This window comes from Macaca thibetana, chromosome 1 (assembly GCF_024542745.1).
Source record: "Macaca thibetana thibetana isolate TM-01 chromosome 1, ASM2454274v1, whole genome shotgun sequence".
Taxonomy (NCBI): Eukaryota; Metazoa; Chordata; class Mammalia; order Primates; family Cercopithecidae; genus Macaca; species Macaca thibetana.
This window is the reverse complement of record NC_065578.1, coordinates 75062667-75082099: the sequence shown is the minus strand read 5'-3', so window position 1 is coordinate 75082099 and position 19433 is coordinate 75062667. Positions and strand designations below refer to the sequence as shown.

At 40.2% G+C, this 19433-nt stretch overlaps 1 protein-coding gene and 3 non-coding genes across 4 annotated transcripts; all 4 read right to left on the bottom strand.

Moving 5' to 3' along the window:
• Nucleotides 1-2075: 2075 nt before the first annotated feature.
• Nucleotides 2076-10867, bottom strand: RABGGTB (Rab geranylgeranyltransferase subunit beta). Its single transcript, XM_050805184.1, has 9 exons — nt 10797-10867; nt 9465-9572; nt 7727-7924; nt 7039-7144; nt 5625-5677; nt 5369-5479; nt 4640-4765; nt 2676-2825; nt 2076-2400 (listed from the first exon to the last, which is right to left on the bottom strand). The coding sequence occupies exons 1-9, from the start codon at nt 10797-10799 to the stop codon at nt 2260-2262; spliced, it is 996 nt and encodes a 331-aa protein (XP_050661141.1). The 5' UTR covers nt 10800-10867; the 3' UTR covers nt 2076-2259.
• On the bottom strand, nt 7536-7608 carry LOC126945271 (small nucleolar RNA SNORD45). Its single transcript, XR_007722388.1, has one exon. It is a non-coding gene; the product is annotated as a small nucleolar RNA SNORD45 (small nucleolar RNA).
• Nucleotides 9097-9180, bottom strand: LOC126945260 (small nucleolar RNA SNORD45). Its single transcript, XR_007722385.1, has one exon. It is a non-coding gene; the product is annotated as a small nucleolar RNA SNORD45 (small nucleolar RNA).
• LOC126945264 (small nucleolar RNA SNORD45) lies at nt 9907-9985 on the bottom strand. The gene has a single exon (XR_007722386.1). It is a non-coding gene; the product is annotated as a small nucleolar RNA SNORD45 (small nucleolar RNA).
• Nucleotides 10868-19433: the final 8566 nt, after the last annotated feature.

Below are 19433 nucleotides of genomic sequence, written 5' to 3'. Positions count from 1 at the left end.
AGCCCAACTACGGAAGATGCGCAGCTGGAAAGGGCGGGAGAACTGCGCGCCGACGAACTAAGCTGCACTGCGCAGGCGCCTGCAGCCTCAGCTTTCCACATGGATTCACGTGCTTCAGGTCTACGACCCTGCTTCCAGCAGTTCCCAAACCCATCCCTTTCCACATGAACCTCACTGGAACCTCCTCAGCCTGCAGGTATCAGACTGACCAGAACTCTGCAAGGCCCATGAATTACCACCCAATTTGTTAGCCCCATTATTATCACAGCACCCAATCTCCCTTATTGCAAAATGATACAGGCATTTCCCACACATCCAAGCACACTAGCTTATCTTGAAATGTAGAAACCACCAAACACAGTACACCCAGTGCCTTTGACACAATGAGAACGTGTAATGCTCACACAGTATAACTCACCTAAAGTTTATCTTGTGACCAAATATAGGAAAGATCTGGTTATATTATCACAAGACAGTGTGCACATGGCCGTGTGCATAGTAGAGTAGGAAACAGGGACAGACTAACTGGGTAAGATCTCTCAGTTAACAGTTCCCCATCCACCAATTTCTAGTACTGTGGTTTCTAACATATAAATCAGTTAATAGCATACTAGAAGTTCAAACTCCAGCTTTGCAATGGTGACCTTTAGAAAATTCCTTAAATAAGGCCAATAGTACCAACTTACCAGAGATCCGTGAATTAACCATGATGCAATTATCTGGATACTGTCATATAGAAGTTATTAGAAGACATTTACACCACTACTGAAATCCTGTCACTGTTGAGTATCTCAATAAACCAGTTATGCACAGCAGTTTACCCACATGCAATGGCAACAGTCCTTAAGAACGTCTCTGTTCTTGGAATAATTATTGCACAGGGTATTCCAAACATACTTGAGAAAATCTCAATTTCCATAAAAAAACCTTATTTTCAGATTGGGAACGGTGGCTCCTGCCTGTAATCCCAGCACTTTGGGAGACTGAGGCCAGAGGATCACTTCACCTCAGGAGACCAGCCTGGGGAAGACACTGCCTGCCCCCAAAATTAAAATATCAGCTGGACATAGTGGGCATGGTGACAGGTGCCTGTAGTCCCTGGTACTCAAGAGGTTGAGGTGGAAGGACTGCTTGAGCCCAGGAGTTTAAGGTTGCAGTGAGCTGTGACTGTACTACACCCCAGCCTGGGGAACAAAGGAAGACCCTGTCTCTAAAAAATAAAATTTAAAAACAGAGAATACCTCATTTTCACCAAAACTGTAAACCCCTAAAGAGTAATTGTGCCCATTTTAGGCAGGGCGTGGTGGCTCATGCCTGTAATCCCAGCACTTACGGAGGCCGAGGCGGGCGGATCACGAAGTCAGGAGATTGAGACCAGCCGACCAGCATGGTGAAACCCCAACTCTACTAAAATAACAAAAAAATTAGCCGGAAATGGTGGTGTGAGGCTGTAGTCCCAGCTACTCGGGAGGCTGAGGCAGAATTGCTTGAACCAGGCAGGGAGAGGTTGCAGCGAGCCGAGATCGTGCTGCTGCACTCCAGCCTGCGCAACAGACTGTCTCAAAAAAAAAAAAAAAAAAAGGAATTGTACCCATTTTAGCTTTTTAAGAAAAAGACAGGTGCAAAAAAATACTGTGGCGACCATCAACTCAACTGTTAGTGTTTCCTTATTTGAAGATAACCCCTTCCTTGGGTAATTCTGATATATAAAATGCTAAAAAAATGTACAGTCCGAATCACAACCCCATTTTAAGATGGTAGACTGCCATTTAACCTAAGTCTGTGACTAATTCAGAATAACCATATTCAAACCTATGAATCATTTCCAAATTTCAACAACCATTTATTTTGTGCATCATTTAATTCATATATGGGTTCTATCCACTTTCATCAGTTAACATTCTTGTTGACAAACCATTTTACATCAACTTGCTATAGAATACATGAAAGGTATACATGGGAGAAAAATCAAGTAGAAACCTAGAGTTCTTCTACATTAGCTCAGTTATTGAACATAAATAACAGACACAAAAGTATACACAAAAAACTGTAGTCAGAATAACAGGACTTCAGAATAAAGAGCAGAAAATAAAATACAGGTCTTTATTTTACAATATGTATAATTATATAATTTATTAAAATTAATTTAACACAATGTACAAAATATTAACAGTATTCATTTTTAGATTTAATAAGCACTTCAAATACAGAAATGTTAAAATGGCAAAACTATACTATGCAGCTTTCACTTTAATGAATCTAGCTCACTAGCTCAGGCTGAACATTCACTCTCTGAAGCACTTCTTCAGGCATGCAAAAGACAGGATTAACAGGTTTAATCTGTTCTTCTCCCAAAAGTGACAATCCAGCAATTCCAAATAAGGTATGAAAAGGATCCACCTATTTAAAAAAGAATTTATATACAGATTACAAAATGAAAACTTCTTTAACTTCAAATCATTAATACCTGACCTTTACCATATACTAATTTTGTCAGCAACAGGCGACAAGAAATTTCTGTAAGATTGTTCTATATCCTTCATACATTCTACGAGAAATAGAAAAAAACACTGCTTTCAAAGCAACACTTGGAATACCACCCTGGAAATCCATGGAACCATGAAGGAATGCGACACTAAAATAATTTATACAAATATGTCAGAAATATTACTTGCCATATCTCCTGGCCTGTCTGCAAATCCCCCCGTTTCTTCATCTTGACATGCTAAAATGAAATTACGTAGTTTCTCTCTATCAATCCAATGAAGTCTTCCAATTATCTTTAGGGAAGCCAGGACCCACCATGAATAGCATACATCCGGTAACTAGGAGGGAAAAAAGTTGCCACAATTTCATTCTCTTTTATTTCCCTAATTTTGAGAACAATTTAAAAGTGGATTAAGTCTCACTCTCAAGTAATCTGATGTTCTAAGTGTCAAAGTATGTGGAGGGACGAAATCCAGGGATATACTGACATGCAGGGTATGAAATACTTGCTTAGAATGAAAGATAATCAATTAATGGGTAAGAAGAGACCAAACTCCAATTCATAGGTAACCATGCTAAATATCTCAGTACTCACTGATAAGCGTGCATCTACCTTGTTTCTATCTGCAACAAATGCCTAACTCAGCCCCTTAACCAAGAAGCTAGTAGTATAATCATGAAATCCATGGGTACAGTTCTGTTTTTCTACCAGCACTGTCCAGGTGGGTACACACCTGCTTAAAATTCAACTAAACCCTAGCTCTTCAAAATATGGTGACATAAGTCTGTAAGGAAGAAAATCCCACCCAAGGCTGCATTTTAATGAGATCCTTGAATAACGCATAGACCCATTAGAAGCTGCCCTAGATTGTGAGCAAATGCAGGCCCAGGCACGGCCACCCATTTTTCTGTTGACAGTTCCTCAAGTTTTTTATTCCACTCTGTTGTAGACAGCAACTGTGGGTGTTTCTCTGCCCATTGTCACTCAGAAAAACTGAGGTTTAAAAATAAAAATACAGGCTGAGCACGGTGGCTCATGCCTGTACTCCCAGCACTTTGGGAGGCTGAGGAGGGTGGATCACCTGAGGTCAGGGGTTTGAGACCAGCCTGACTAACATGATGAAACCCCATCTCTACTAAAAATACAAAATTAGATGGGCGTGGTGGCGCACGCCTGTAATCCCAGCTACTGTACCACCACGTCCCATTCAGAGGGCACAGCAAGCTACAATCCTTGAGTCAAATCTAGACTATAGTGTAGGAACACATTTTACATTTGTAAATCATTTAAAAATAGTCCTGGGTCAGGCGCAGTGGCTCACGCCTGTAATCCCAGCACTCTGGAAGGCTGAGTCAGGCGGATCACAAAGTCAGGAGTTCGAGACCAGCCTGGCCAATATGGTGAAACCCCGTCCCTAATAAAAGCACAAAAATTAGCTGTGCGCCTGTAGTCCCAGCTGCTCGGGAGGCTGAGGCAGGAGAACTGCTTGAACCTGGGAGGCGGAGGTTGCAGTGAACTGAGATGGCGCCACTTCACTCCAGCCTGAGCAACAGAGCAAGATTCCATCTCAAAAAAAAAAAAAAAAAAAAAAAAAAAAAAAAAAAAATCTGACATATGAAATATAAGTATATCTGTCCATAATAATTTTAATTGGAACACAGTCATACCCATTCATTTCTTACCACTTATGGCTGCACTTGCTCTACAGGAAAATCACATAGTTGCAAATGAGTATTCACTGTTTGTCCCTTACAGACCTGATATAGGGACCTATCATGTGGAGGAAAATTTAATAATATCCTCTCTCCAAACTAAATTATCTGGGTATTCCTTAAATAAGAAGACTGTAAAAAAAATTCTGTAGCCTAATTTTTTAAAAATCCAATTTGCCAAAACCAACTGTCCTTAAACATGGAGATTCCTGTGCAAGACTGTCTGGAAATGGACATCAGGATCAATGAGTATTTCAACTCACGGGGCTCTACTTTTGCCAAGGGGAGTCTTTTAGTAGGACGCATTACTGAAAATTTGCAAGAGGGAAAGTTAATAAATAAGCTCATGGCCAATTTACAATATTGAAATAGGCAAGACAAAGCTGCAGCATTCACTCAAGGTTCTAAAGTCAGCAGAACAGAGCTTATCAAACAATACCTTCTCTGGCCTTCCATTGAGCCCGCCTGAAGGTAACTGTCGTTCACAAAGCCACCAGCCAAGTAAATCAGAATTTACTTGATGCAACTGACTTGTAATAGCCAGAAATCCTGTGCAACAATAGATCTAAAATTACAGACATAAAGTATATGTGTATAATAATTCCTTGACAGTAAAAGTGATAAAACTACTCAAATTATTAAAACACCACTTTATATTTTAAGGTTTTCTTCTCGATCTGACACTTAAAATTCCAAACACGTATTAATACCACTTATCTGAACAAATCCAAGCATAGTGTTACTAGTATGCAATTCTGTACTGAAATATTACTGTCAAAATTTCCTCATGGTTAGTAAATCGCAGCCATTCACATATTCAATGTTCTCTGACACAAGAAAGGAGGTTCATCATTTATCTCAGGGCAGAAAGAAAAATGTGTGTGTGTGTTTTTTTAATCTGTATGGTTAGTGAAAAATTAGTGGAAAAAAATGTGTTTTGGTGCTTACAAACCTACTTATGTTTGCTTAGGTCAGAGGGATCCACTGACAGAGAAAGGTATATAGTATATAAAGCAAAGCAATGAAAGCAACTAAGCAATTCTTAAGATGCCATATTACAGTCATTAACTTTATGTGTATTTGACAAACACCGAAATAACCCATTTTCCTATTTTACTACACTTGCTTCCAAAATGACAATAAATTTTCATCTGTGTTAATAAATTACCTGCCCAGCATGGGATTCAGAACCTGGTCTGCAACCAAATCCACCATCAAAGTTCATACAGGATAAAACAAATTCAATTGCCTTTTCCACATTAATAGCATCAAGCTTCCCCTACAAACAGAAACAAACAAACAAACAAAAAAAAACCTGTTAAATTCCAGAGTATTCAGCAGATCAGACCAAAAAAAAAAAAAAAAAAAAAAAAAAAATCCAGAGCATTCATGAACTTTAATCATTTCAAATATTCAAAGCTTACCAACAAAGCCAAAGTTGCCACCGCACAAAAAGAGAATCTTGTATCAATTTCTCCTACAATAAAAAGAGATCAAATCAAGGCAGGTGTTACCAAATCATACATGAGTCATCTAAAAACAAACTCTGCACAACTACTACTTTAAATTGAGTTCAAGCTTTACTTTTTTTTACCCTAAAGTAAAAACTTTAGGGTAGTCAGGAAGAAAGCTAAATCTGAAGTGCCTTTACTTCCCAAGAAAATTCCTTTGTCAAAAATAACAGCAAATTGACCAGGCACAGTAGCTCTTGCCTATAATCCCAACACTTTGGGAGGCTGATGCGGGAGAATCACTTGAGCCTAGGAGTTTGAGACTAGCCTAGGCAACATAGCAGGACCCCATCTCTACAAAAAACTTTTTTTAAAAATTAGCTGGGGCTGGGCACTGTGGCTCAGGCCTGAAATCCCAGCACTTTTGGCGGCCGAGGCAGGAGGATCACATGAGGCCAGAAGACCCCATCTCTACTAAAAATACAAAAGCCAGCCAGGTGTTGTGGTGCATGTCTCAGCTACTCTGGAGGCTGAGGCAGGAGAACTGCTTGAGCTTGGGAGGAGGAGGTTGCAGTGAGCCAAGATTGCAGCACTGCACTCCAGCCTGGGCAACAAAGCTCTACAACCCCAGCAACTCTGCCTCCTCCCACCAAAAAATAAATAAAGAAACAAACAAATAGCTGCCTGTGATGGTATGAGCCTATACAGTCCCAGCTACTCAGGAGGCTGAGGCCTGAGGATCATGAGCGTGGACTGTCAAGGCTGCAGTGGGCAGTAACTGCACCACGGCACTCCAGCCTGGACAGAGCAAGACCCTGCCACAAAAAAGTCACAGCAAATTACCTTAAGCTGCTTAAAGAATGCCCAGAAAGAGAAGAAAACTAATAGAACCAAAAGTATTAGGCAATTTCTAATAATGCAATAAACTTACCCTACCTTATAAAAGCAGATTTTTCACATCCCATGAAGCAGCTGGTCTCTCTGGCCTGCACTGTGTTCATCCCTAAAGCAGAGATTATCTACATTTATCAAATACAATTCTATTCCCTCCCTCCACTCAAATATTCAGCAAGTTTGTAAAGTTTTTTAAAAATTTTTTTCCCTTTCCAGCAAGTAGTTTTTAAAAAACTTTACAAAGCCACCAAATATTGGGGAAAAAAAATTCCACCTACCTTATCTTTTAGACTGGCCCCCTCTGTTCCAGTGCTCCTGTATGCTGATATAACTACCACAGTGCATGCTGGAAGTTCCAGCAGACCATTAACTCCAGTTAGACCAGCTGCTTAGTGGGACCTGAAAAGATGAAAAACTTATAAACTGGTTACTAGCAAAACCAGTACACTTTAATATTGGTATTTTGGGTAGAATGGACTAAATCTGACATTACCCCAAATATCTCCAGCAAAAGAACCATCTTCTTTCTGTAGACCTTTAACATATTCCACAACTTTATTTACGTCGATAACATTAATACTGTCATACAGTGTAAGAATCTGCAATAAAGACAAGTATTAGGTAAATACCCCTTTCAGGTTTATTCTAATCTTATGCTCAACTCTTTTTAAGTTGCCAAGCGCTCCTTTTGTCTCTGTATATAGCCTTTTCTCAAATATGCAGACTCTCCTATTATTCAATAAAATTACAGATATTATCAAAACCCAAATCTTTAAAGTATAATTTTTCTACATATAAACTTTAACTTGGCATTCCAAGATACTCAAATGTACTAACTCACATACACACAAAGTCCTGATCTTCCCATCTCAGCACCCAGCACCAGAAAGACTTTAAACCAGGTAGATGTTCACTAATACCAAAATCAAACAGATCCACTTAGCTATTTAACAGTATTTACACATACTGAAGATAAAAATTTTACCCTGCAAGGTCTCAGTGTAATTTTAGAAACTCACATCAACTTTGGATTCAGCTAATACATGCCATTACATCATTGACCTTGTAGGACAGCTTCACTTGTAACACAACTTTTTGACCAAATCCTAATAGTTTCAATTTCCAACTCTGAAGTAAGAGAACACACTATCAAGATCATTGCAATTTTAATTAGTATTTACCTGGACAGCACTAAGAGTGTATAAAAGATGAGGATCATGTCCGATACTAGCACTTATTCCACCACATTCGTGTTGGCAAGACTTAATAAATGCCAGAATCTCTTCTCTATTCATGCGATGAAGTTGTCCCATGAGATCCATTACTGTCAGACCCCAATAGATGCCACTCATTCTTAAATACTCAGACATACAGTATTCCTAAAATAATACACAATTCTTAAATGTGTCAGTTTGAACTGAAAACAGGTTAAAAAGAGATCAAACACAAAGGTAACTTATTAGCCATGCTGCTATTTTTACCACTCCTGACCTTAATGGCACTAATCAGTATTGAGTTTAAAATTTGTGCCGCGAAAAAAAACAATTATCTGAGAAGCACAGGATTAGTTCATCTATGGCTGACAATACAAACAGGGCTTTAGTTTCTCCCATGAGCCAAAGACAGAAAAACATCTACCTTTTTCATCAGTGAAGTTCAGGGACAGTATTTCTTTCCGAGTACCTATACCATATTTATCGGACATCTATTTTAATGTGGACTTTGTACAAAACTTACTATCTATTAGGAAATTATATAACTTCATGAAAAATCAAAATGCCATAAACATTCTAAAGATGTCTACGCCCAGATAAAACAGTGGCTAATCAATGATAGATGAAAATTAGTATTAGGATTCCAGAAACAAATTTTTCCCACACTCAACAATGCATTACATTTTAAGAAGTTTTGTGGCTGGGTGGTGGCTCCTGCCTGTAATCCCAGCACTTTGGGAAGCTGGGGCAGACAGATCACTTGAGGTCAGGAGTTTGAGACCACTCTGGTCAACATAGCAAAACTCTGTCTCTACCAAAAATACAAAAACTAGCTGGGCGTGGTAGAATGCGCCTGTAATCCCAGCTATTCAGGTGGCTGACTTAAGCCCAGGAGGTGGAGGTTGCAGTGAACCCAGATCGCACCACTGTCCTCCAGTCTGGGCAACAAAGTGAGGTTATACCTCCCAAAAGGAAAAAAAAAAAAAGTTTTTTTTAACAGGTGGTACATCTTAATTTGCTACTAACCCAAATTCAGGGCATAGATAGCAGATAAAGGCAGAAACGAGTCCAGCCCCATCCATATGGCCTTAACTCCATGATTGCTACTAGAGTATTTTCAACGTTGCTACTAGAGTATTTTCAAGGTTATGGGAACCTAACACTTAAGTAAAAAATTAATACATACATCCCACAAATAGGCAGATAAGCTTAAGACAACTGAGTTTGGATACTACAGGGAAAAACATTTACTCTTAACTAAGTTGTTTACTACTTTTTGCTAAGATCGTCCCAGAGAGTTTTCCTTGAAATTTAAAAATTTAAGGTAAAACCTTTTCAAGGTCTCAGAGTAATTCTAGAGCTAAAGTGTTATTACACATCAGCAATAGATTCAGATAATACATGCCAAAACATCATTGACCTTGAAAGTGTTACTTCTAACTACAAAAAGGGAAACCCGTTTTGTACCTCAAACCCTTATCTACTTTGGCAAGCCCTCTCAGTATAGGTGAATACTGCGATTCTAATAAGCCCACAATCTCAGACGTCCAAAGCACACTTAACTGAAGTTCAAAGGCACAGGAAATCCTCAGTTCTCTGCATGGAATTGGATGCCATTTTAAGACATAAAATATAAATACTGTATCACCGCTTATGACTGTCACACTTCTTTAAAATAAACTTTCCAACATAAAATCATACATACATAATCATCTTTCTTTGAGCCATAGGATGCGATATAATCTGCATGTTTCTCCAATAATAGGGTGTCTGGTGCATCTGACTTGATAATAACATCCTTCTGTGGAGTGCCCTTTCAAAATAAAAAAGCAGTAATCCATCAATGTTTACCTCTACAATGTTCTTCTCCCCACAGCACAGATTCAACATACATCTCAATTTTCACTTCGTTTAATCTTGTAATAGGAAAATGTTCCATTTAAAAATTGTAACTAGGGAGGCTGAGGTAGAAGATCGCTTGAGGCCAGGAAATTAAGGCTGCAGTGAACTGAGGTTGTACTACTGCACTCCATCCTGGGCGACGGGAGACCCTGACTCAAAAACAAAACAAACAAAAAAAAATTCTATCTAACAAAAAAGAACTTAAGTCATTCGAGCTCCATCTTAGTCACGATTCAGGTAATTTTCAGGTCTCAGAGTAATTCTAGAGCTAAAGTATTAATAATCAACTTTAGATTCAGAATACATGCCAGCTCATCATTGACCCAAAAAATTACCACCAGCATTGCTTGTTGTTCACTTTTCATTCAAAAAGGTAAGTAAAAAATAAACACCATAGAATATAAAAGCTTATCATTTCAGGACAATTTACGGTTTACATGTGGCAGAGAGCATATATACATATTTTTTTATCTAACTGGCCCTTAATTTGCAAGCGAATTTTTGCTTATCAAATGCAGGTTTCAAAGCACCTTCTAAATACCCCAAAAGTTGTTCAAATGTATTAAATAAGTAGTTCCTTTAGCTCCATCTTCTCCACCTTTAATCCGAGTCTCTGTATTTGCAGAAGTCCCCATGTGATGTGGCTCTAGTTCTTTTCGTATCTTTATCTTCCTCATTGAGAGTACACAGTAGTCATAATAATAGGTCATGAAGATTACCGGAAGTGATTAAGTACCGAATTTTCCTCTGATCCCACTAAAAATCTTAAAGCGAGACCACATCACTAACGATTTTAAAGAAATTTTTGACATCCCCCCTCCAAAAACAAAAAAAAAAAGCCACCAATCAGCCCCAGCTTTTTAGAGGGTTTAAGAAATCGGGCTGCTCAACTCTAACAGGCCCTCCCTACAGAAGGCCTGGATAAAATCAGAAGCGGCATTGCCCGCGAGGTCTGCAAAAAATGCTGAGTAATATTTCACACTCAAAAAATCTTCAAGGCCTGTGTCTTAATCATTCTCCAGCACCAGGAAACCAATCCTAAGGTGACCAGTGTGCTTAACCCTACTCAACCCTACCCTACCCTACCCTGTCTGCTACCAACCCATCAGGACAGCTGCGGTTGACTCACACTTACCATGTCTAACAGGGAAAAGAGAGATCAGGGTCAGTTCCTGGGTATACTTAGGAGCCCGGCGCCTGCGCAGATGCGCCACTCAGGCCCCCATGGCGCTCCGATATAGCTGACCACACTTTCGCCTGCAAGGCAGAACAGATCCACGGCTGCCGTAGGACCCCACTGATGGCTCATAGGTGTCTTCACTGCCTGCGTTCAAAGTCCCGCGACCATATTCTTGTCCCAAAGTCCCTCCGATTTGTCCAGAAACAGTTTTAAATAATATTTAAATATTTGAGTTGCTTTTAAGAAATCATTTGTTCCTGTTGGACGTGGTGGCTCACGCCTGTAATCCCAGCACTTTGGGAAGCCGGACAGCAGGATTGCTTGAGCCTAGAAGTGTAACCACCCAATATTGGGGTTCACTCTGCCTGTTGCTGACGGGGAGCCCATTTATCAAGACAGGGGAATTGCAATGGAGAAAGAGTAATTCATGCAGAGCCGGCTGTGCAGGAGACTGGAGTTTTATTCTTACTCAGTCTCCCCTACTAGTCATCAGAGTTTTTAAAGATAATTTGGCGAGTAGGGGCTTGGGAAGTAGGGAGTGCTGATGGGTCAGGTTAAAGATGGACTCATAGTGGGTAGAAGTGAGTTTTTCTTGCTGTTTTCTGTTCCTGGGTAGGATGGCAGAACTGATTGGGCCAAATTACCAATCTGGGTGGTTTCAGCTGATCCATGGAAAGCAGGGTCTGCAAAATATGTCAAGCACTTATCTTAGATTTTACAATAGTGATGTTATCCCCAGGAGCAATCTGGGGAGATTCAGACACTTGGAGCCAGAGGCTGCATGACCTCTAAACTGTAATTTCTAATCTTGTAGCTAATCTGTTAGTCCTGCAAAGGCAGACTGGTCCCCAGGCAAGCAAGCAGTTTTTTTGGGAAAGGGATATTATCAATTTTGTTTCAGAGTCAAACAATAAACTGAATTCCTTCCTAAGTTGGTTCAGCCTAGGCTCAGGAATGAACAAGGACAGCTTAAAAGTTAGAAGCAAAATGGAGTCGGTTAGGTCTGATTTCTTTCACTGCCATAGTTTCCTCAGCTATAATTTTGCAAAGGCAGTTTCAGGAGATCCAGACCAGCCTGGGCAATGTTGCAAGACCCCGGTCTCTACAATTAATAAAAATATGAGCCAGACGTGGTTGCCCAAGCCTGTGGTTTCAGCTACTGTGGAGGCTGAGGTGAGAGAATTGCTTGAGCTCTGGAGTGGGGGGTGGAGGCTACAGTGAGTGGTGATCATGCCACTACACTGCAGGGTGTGAGACAGAACAAGACCCTGTCTCAAAAAAATAAAAATAAATAATTTGTTCTTGAGGCCCTTTGCACTCTGAAAATCTGAAATGGCTGTTAATTAGTAGAGTGCCTGTTTGCACATAGTAAGTGTTCAATGAATCTTTTTAAAATGAATATTAATGAAATGTTCACATTTCCTTCCTGTTTGTCTTGTCCATCTCAAGGTCCAGCCCTATACCCGCCCCCCCCGACAAACACAGACCACCCTCCCCCCACCACCACGACCACCACAAACACTTCTTCAGAGAGTGCTAATAGTAAAAATATTGGAAGTTACTTTTTTTTTTAAATTGCACTTTAAGTTCTAAGGGTACATGTGCACACCGTGAAGGTTTGTTACATGGGGATACATGTGCCAGGTTGGATTGCTGCACTCATTAACTCATCATTTACATTAGGTATTTCTCCTAATGCTATCCCTCCCCCTGCCCCCCACCCCATGACAGGCCCCAGTGTGTGATGTTCCCTGCCCTGTGTCCAAGTGTTCTCATTGTTCAATTCCCACCAATGAGTGAGAATATGTGGTGTTTGGTTTTCTATTCTTGTGATACGTTGCTCAGAATGATGGTTTCCAGCTTCATCCATGCCCCTGCAAAGGACATGAACTCATCCTTTTTATGGCTGCATAGTATTCCATGGTGTATATGTGCCACATTTACTTAATCCAGTCTATCATTGGTGGACATTTGGGTTGGATCCAATTCTTTGCTATTGGGAATAGTGCCACAATAAACATATGTGTGCATGTGTCTTTATAGTAGCTTGATTTATAATCTATTGGGTATATGCCCTGTAATGGGATCACTGCGTCAAATGCCATTTCTAGTTCTAGATCCTTGAGGAATTGCCACACTGTCTTCCACAGTGGTTGAACTACTTTGCACTCCCACCAACAGTGTAAAAGTGTTCCTATTTCTCCACATCCTCTCCAGCATCTGTTGTTTCCTGACTTTTTAATGATTGGCATTCTAACTGGTGTCAGATGGCATCTCATTGTGGTTTTGATGTGCATTTCTCTAATGACCAGTGATGATGAGCATTTTTTCACGTGTCGGTTGGCTGCATAAATATCTTCTTCTGAGAAGTGTCTGTACATATACTTTGCCCAATTTTTGATGGCATTTTTTTTTTCTTGTAAATTTAAGTTCTTTGTAGATTCTGGATATTAGCCCTTTGTCAGATGGGTAGATTGCAAAAATTTTCTCCTATTCCGTAAGTTGCCTGTTCACTCTGATGGTAGTTTGTTTTGCTGTGCAGAAGCTCTTTAGTTTAATTAGATCCCATTTGTCTATTTTGGCTTTTGTTGCCATTGCTTTTGGTGTTTTAGTCATGAAGTCCTTGCCCATGCATATGTCCTGAATGGTATTGCCTAGGTTTTCTTCTAGTGTTTTTATGGGTTTAGGTCTAACATTTAAGTCTTTAATCCATCTTGAATTAATTTTTATATAAGGTATAAGGAAGATATCCAGTTTCAGCTTTCTACATACGGCTAGCCAGTTTTCCCAACACCATTTATTAAATAGGGAATCCTTTCCCCACGTCTTGTTTTTGTCAGGTTTGTCAAAGATCAGATGGTTGTAGATGTGTGGTGTTATTTCTGAAGCCTCTGTTCTGTTCCATTGGTCTGTATCTCTGTTTTGGTACTGGTACCATACTGTTTTGGTTACTGTAGCCTTGTAGTATAGATTGAAGTCAGGTAGCGTGATGCCTCCAGCTTTGTTCTTTTGGCTTTGGATTGTCTTGGCAATGTGGGCTCTTTTTTAGTTCCATATGAACTTTACAGTATTTTTTTTCCAATTCTGTGAAGAAAATCATTGGTAGCTTGATGGGGATGGCATTGAATCTATAAATTACCTTGGGCAGTATGGCCATTTACACAATATTGATTCTTCCTATCCATGAGCATGGAATGTTCTTCCATTTGTTTGTGTCTTTTATTTCGTTGAGCAGTCGTTGTAGTTCTCCTTGAAGAAGTCCTTCACATCCCTTGTAAGTTGGATTCCTAGGTATTTTATTCTCCTTGTAGCAATTGTGAATGGGATTTCACTCATGATTTGGCTCTCTGTATGTCTGTTATTGATATATAGGAATGCTTGTGATTTTTGCACATTGATTTTGTATCCTGAGACTTTGCTGAAGTTGCTTATCAGTTTAAGGAGATTTTGAGCTGAGATGATGGGGTTTTCTAAATATACACTCATGTCATCTGCAAACAGGGACAATTTGACTTCCTCTTTTCCTAACTGAATACTCTTTATTTCTTTCTCTTGCCTGATTGCCCTGGCCAGAACTTCCAACACCATGTTGAATAGGAGTGGTGAGAGAGGGCATCCCTGTCTTGTGCCAGTTTTCAAAGGCAATGCTTCCAGCTTTTGCCCATTTAGTATGATATTGGCTGTGGGTTGGTCATAAATAGGTCTTATTATTTTGAGATGTGTTCCATCAATACCTAGTTTATTGAGAGTTTTTAGCATGAAGGGCTGTTGAATTTTGTCAAAGGCCTTTTCTGCATCTATTGAGATAATCATGTGGTTTTTGTCTTTGGTTCTGTTTATATGCTGGATTACGTTTATTGATTTGCATATGTTGAACTAGCCTTGCATCCCAGGGATGAAACCCACTTGATCATGGTGGATAAGCTTTTTGATGTGCTGCTGGATCCGGTTTGCCAGTATTTTATTGAGGATTTTTGCATCGATGTTCATCAGGTCTAAAATTCTTTTTTTTGTTGTTGTGTCTCTGCCAGGCTTTGGTATCAGGATGATTCTGGCCTCATAAAATGAGTTAAGGAGGATTCCTTCTTTTTGTATTGATTGGAATAGTTTCAGAAGGAATGATCCCAGCGGTCTTTGTACCTCTGGAAGATGTCTATTAGGTCTGCTTGGTGCAGAGCTGAGTTCAAGTCCTATATATCCTTGTTAACCTTCTGTCTCGTTGATCTGTCTAAATGTTGACAATGGGGTGTTAGTCTCCCATTTTTATAGTGTGGGAGTCTAAGTCTCTTTGTAGGTCTCTAAAGACTTGCTTTATGAATCTGGGTGTTCCTGTGTTGAGTGCATATATATTTAGGATAGTTAACTCTTCTTATTGAATTGATCCCTTTACCATTATGTAATGGCCTTCTTTGTCTCTCTTGATCTTTGTTGGTTTAAAGTCTGTTTTATCAGAGACTAGGATTGCAAACCCCCCCCTTTTTTTCTTTCCATTTGCTTGGTAGATCTTCCTCCAGCCCTTTATTTTCAGCCTATATGTGAGATGGATCTCCTGAATACAGCACACTGATGGGTTTTGACTGTATCCAATTTACCAGTCTGTGTCTTTTAATTGGGGCATTTAGCCCATTTACATTTAAGGTTAATATTGTTATCTGTGAATTTGATCCTGTCATTATGATGTTAGCTGGTTATTTTGCCCATTAGTTAATGCCATTTCTTCATAGCATTGATGGTCTTTACAATTTGGCATGTTTTTGCAGTGGCTGGTACTGGTTGTTCCTTTCCATGTTTACTGCTTCCTTCAGGAGCTCTTGTAAGGCAGGACTGGTGGTGACAGAATCTCTCAGCATTTGCTTTTCTGTAAAGGATTCTATTTCTCCTTCACTTATGAAGCTTTTGGCTGGATATGAAATTCTGGGTTGAAAATTATTTCCTTTAAGAATGTTGAATATTGGCTCCACTCTCTTCTGGCTTGTAGTTTCTGCTGAGAGATCTTCTGTTAGTCTGATGGGCTTCCCTTTGTGGGTAACCCGACCTTTCCCTCTGGCTGTGCTTAACATTTTTTCCTTCATTTCAGGTGAATCTGACAATTATGTGTCTTGGCGTTTCTCTTCTTGAGGAATATATTTGTGGTGTTCTCTGTATTTTCTGAATTTGAATGTTGGCGTGCCTGCTAGGTTGGGGAAGTTCTCCTGGATAATATCCTGAAGAGTGTTTTCCAACTTGGTTCCCTTCTCCCCATCACTTTCAGGTACACCAATCAGACGTAGATTTGGTCTTTTCACATAGTCCCATATTTCTTGGAGGCTTTGTTCGTTTCTTTTTAATCTTTTTTCTCTAAACTTCTCTTCTCACTTTATTTCATTAATTTGATCTTCAATCACTGATACCCTTTCTTCCACTTGATTGAATAGGCTATTTAGGCTTGTGCATACGTCAAGTAGTTCTCATGCCATGGTTTTCAGCTCCATTAGGTCATTTAAGGTCTTCTCTACACTGTTTATTTTGGTTAGTCATTCCTCTAATCTTTTTCAAGGTTTTTAGCTTCCTTTTGATGGGTTCAAACATCCTTCGTTAGCTCAGAGAAGTATGTTATTCCAGATCTTCTGAAGCCTGCTTCTGTCAGCTTGTCAAAGTCATTCTCTGTCCAACTTTGTTCCCTTGCTGGCAAGGAGCTGTGATCCTTTAGAGAAGAGACACTCCAGTTTTTAGAATTTTCAGCTTTTCTGCTCTGGTTTCTCCCAATCTTTGTGGTTTTTATCTACCTTCGGTCTTTGATGTTGGTGACCTACAGATGGGGTTTTGGAATGGATGTCCTTTTTGTTGATGTTGATGCTATTCCTTTCTGTTTGTTAGTTTTCCTTCTAACAGGTCCCTCAGCTGCAGAATTGTTGGAGTTTGCTGGAGGTCCACTCCAGACCCTGTTTTCTTGGGTATCACCAGCAGAGGCTGCAGAACAGCAAACATTGCAGAACAGCAAATATTGCTGCCTGATCCTTCCTGGGGAAACTTCGTCCCAGACGGGTGCCTGCCTGTGTGAGGTGTCAGTTGGCCCCCACTGGGAGGTCTCTCCCAGTTAGGCTACGCAGGGGTCAGGGACCCACTTGAGGAGACAGTCTGTCTGTTCTCAGAGCTCAAACTCCATGCTGGGAGAACCACTGCTCTCTTCAGAGCTGTCAGACAGGGATGTTTAAGTCTGCAGATGTTTCTGCTGCCTTTTGTTCAGCTATGCCCTGCCTCCAGAGATGGAGTCTACAAAGGCAACAGGTCTTGCTGAGCTGTGGTGGGCTCCACCCAGTTCGAGCTTTGCAGTCCACTTTGTTTACCTACTCAAGCGTCAGCAATGGTGGATGCCCCTCCCCCTGCTAGGCTGCTGCTTTGCAGTTTGATCTCAGGCTGCTGCACTAGCAGTGAGCAAGGCTCCGTGGGCATGGGACCTGCCGAGCCAGGTGGAGGGTATAATCTCCTGGTGTGCATTTGCTAAGACCATTGGAAAAGCACAGTATTTGGGTGGAAATGTCCCATTTACAGTCTGTCTCAGTTTCCCTTGGCTAGGAAATGGAAATCCCCTGACCCCTTGCACTTCCTTGGTGAGGCGACGCCCCACGCTACTTCAGCTCACCCACTGTGGGCTGCACCCACTGTCAAAGCAGTCCTAGTGAGATGAACCAGGTACCTCGGTTGGAAAGGCAGAAATCACTTATATTCTGCATCGATCACGCTGGGAGCTGCAGACCGGAGTTATTCCTATTCAGCTATCTTGGAATGGCTGGAAGTTACTTTCAAAAAAGAAAGGCCTGTGTGCCTTTTACTAGCTTTCCACAGAATTAGGATTTGCTGTGTGTATTACAGCTATTTTGGTTTGTGCATTCTCGTCTTTCGCACTGAACAAGCATTTTTGAACACTCATTAGAAAATATTGGCACCTTGTCCTCTTAAAATTGACTGCTTTAAGTAAGGATTTGGAGAAGTATTCCTGACATACTGACATGTGTTGGCTATCAATAGTTGAGAGGGAGAAACAGTATTGAATGTACTATGATGATGGATTTCTTCATTTCTTCCTGTAATTCTGTTCATTTTTCCCATTTATAGTTTCGGATACTTTATTAAATGTGTGTAAGGTTGTTTTGCTTGTTTGTTTTTACTTTTTTCTTTTTTAGAGATGGGGTCTTTCTGTGTTGGCCAGGGTGGTCTCCAACACCTGGAGTCAAGCAGTCCTCCTGCCTTGGCCTCCTAAAGTGTTGGGATTACAGGCCATTACCACACTGGCCTGCATGTAAATTTAAAATGATCTAGTTTTGTTGAGTTGAGCATTTTGTTTTGTTATTGTTCATTTGTAGGGAATTAAAAAAAAATAAAAAGGGAAAGGAAACAGGGTTTGCTCTGTCACTCAGGCTAGCAAGCAGTGGCTGGATCATAGCTCATTGTAACCTGGAACTCCTGGGCTCAAGTGATTCTCCCACGTCAGCCTCCTTAGTAGCTGGGACTACATCATGATGCACCACCATGCCTGGCCAATTTTTTTTTTTTTTTAAATGGGGTCTTGCTCTGTCACACAGGCTGGATCTCCACTCGCTGCAGGCTCAACTGCCTGAGCTCAAGAGATTCTCCCACCTCAGCCTCCAAGTAGTTGTGACCACAGGAGTGCACCACGACCCCCAGCTAATTTTTTAATTATTTATAGACACAAGGTCTCGCTATGTTGCCCAGGCTTCTCTTGAACTCCTGGGTTCAAGCGATCCTCCAACTTCAGCCTCCCAAAGTGCTGGGATTACAGGCAACAGACAGCTATTGTACAAGGCATACCCTTTTATCATTAAATGATGACCATATCTAGCCCTAATAAGATGTTTTATCTTGAAAAGTCTTTGTTAAATGTTAATTTCCACAGATTTCTTTTAGTTAATAGTTACCTCTAAGAGTTTTTTTTCAACTTTTTATCTTTAACCTTTCTGTGCCCTTATGTTTTAGTGTGTCTTGTAAATGAAATATGGCTGACTTTTTTGTCCATCATCAACCAGTAACCTCAGTTCATTTACATGTAATTATTTGTTTATTGTGGGCTTGTTCCTATTATCCAAGTTTTTTCTTCCTATTTGTTCCACTTTTCCTATGGTTTTGTTTTGGCCTTTCTTGCCTTTAAGAAAAAAGTATCTTAATTTTTTCTTATTCTATTTTTTCTTTTCTTCTGGTTTAGAAGTTATGAATTCTAATAATTTAGTGGCTATTTTGAAATTTACCTTGCATAATTAAAAATGTGTATCGTTAATATCCTAACACTGTCTCCCAATAGTACAAGAACCTTAGGACATTTCAAATGTTTCAACCTCCTTGGACTTGTTCTCTAGTATTTTAGTTATGTTTTTTGTTAACTTCATAAATACTATCTTATCATCATCTAATATAGGCAATTTTTGTTTGTTTGTTTTAAGACAGAGTCTTACTCTGTCGCCCAGACTGGAGTGCAGTGGCATGATCTCGGCTCACTCAGGTGCAAGTTCCACCTCCCAGGTTCATGTCATTCTCCTGTCTCAGCCTCCAGAGTAGCTGGGACTACAGGCACATTGCCACCACGCCTGGCTAATTTTT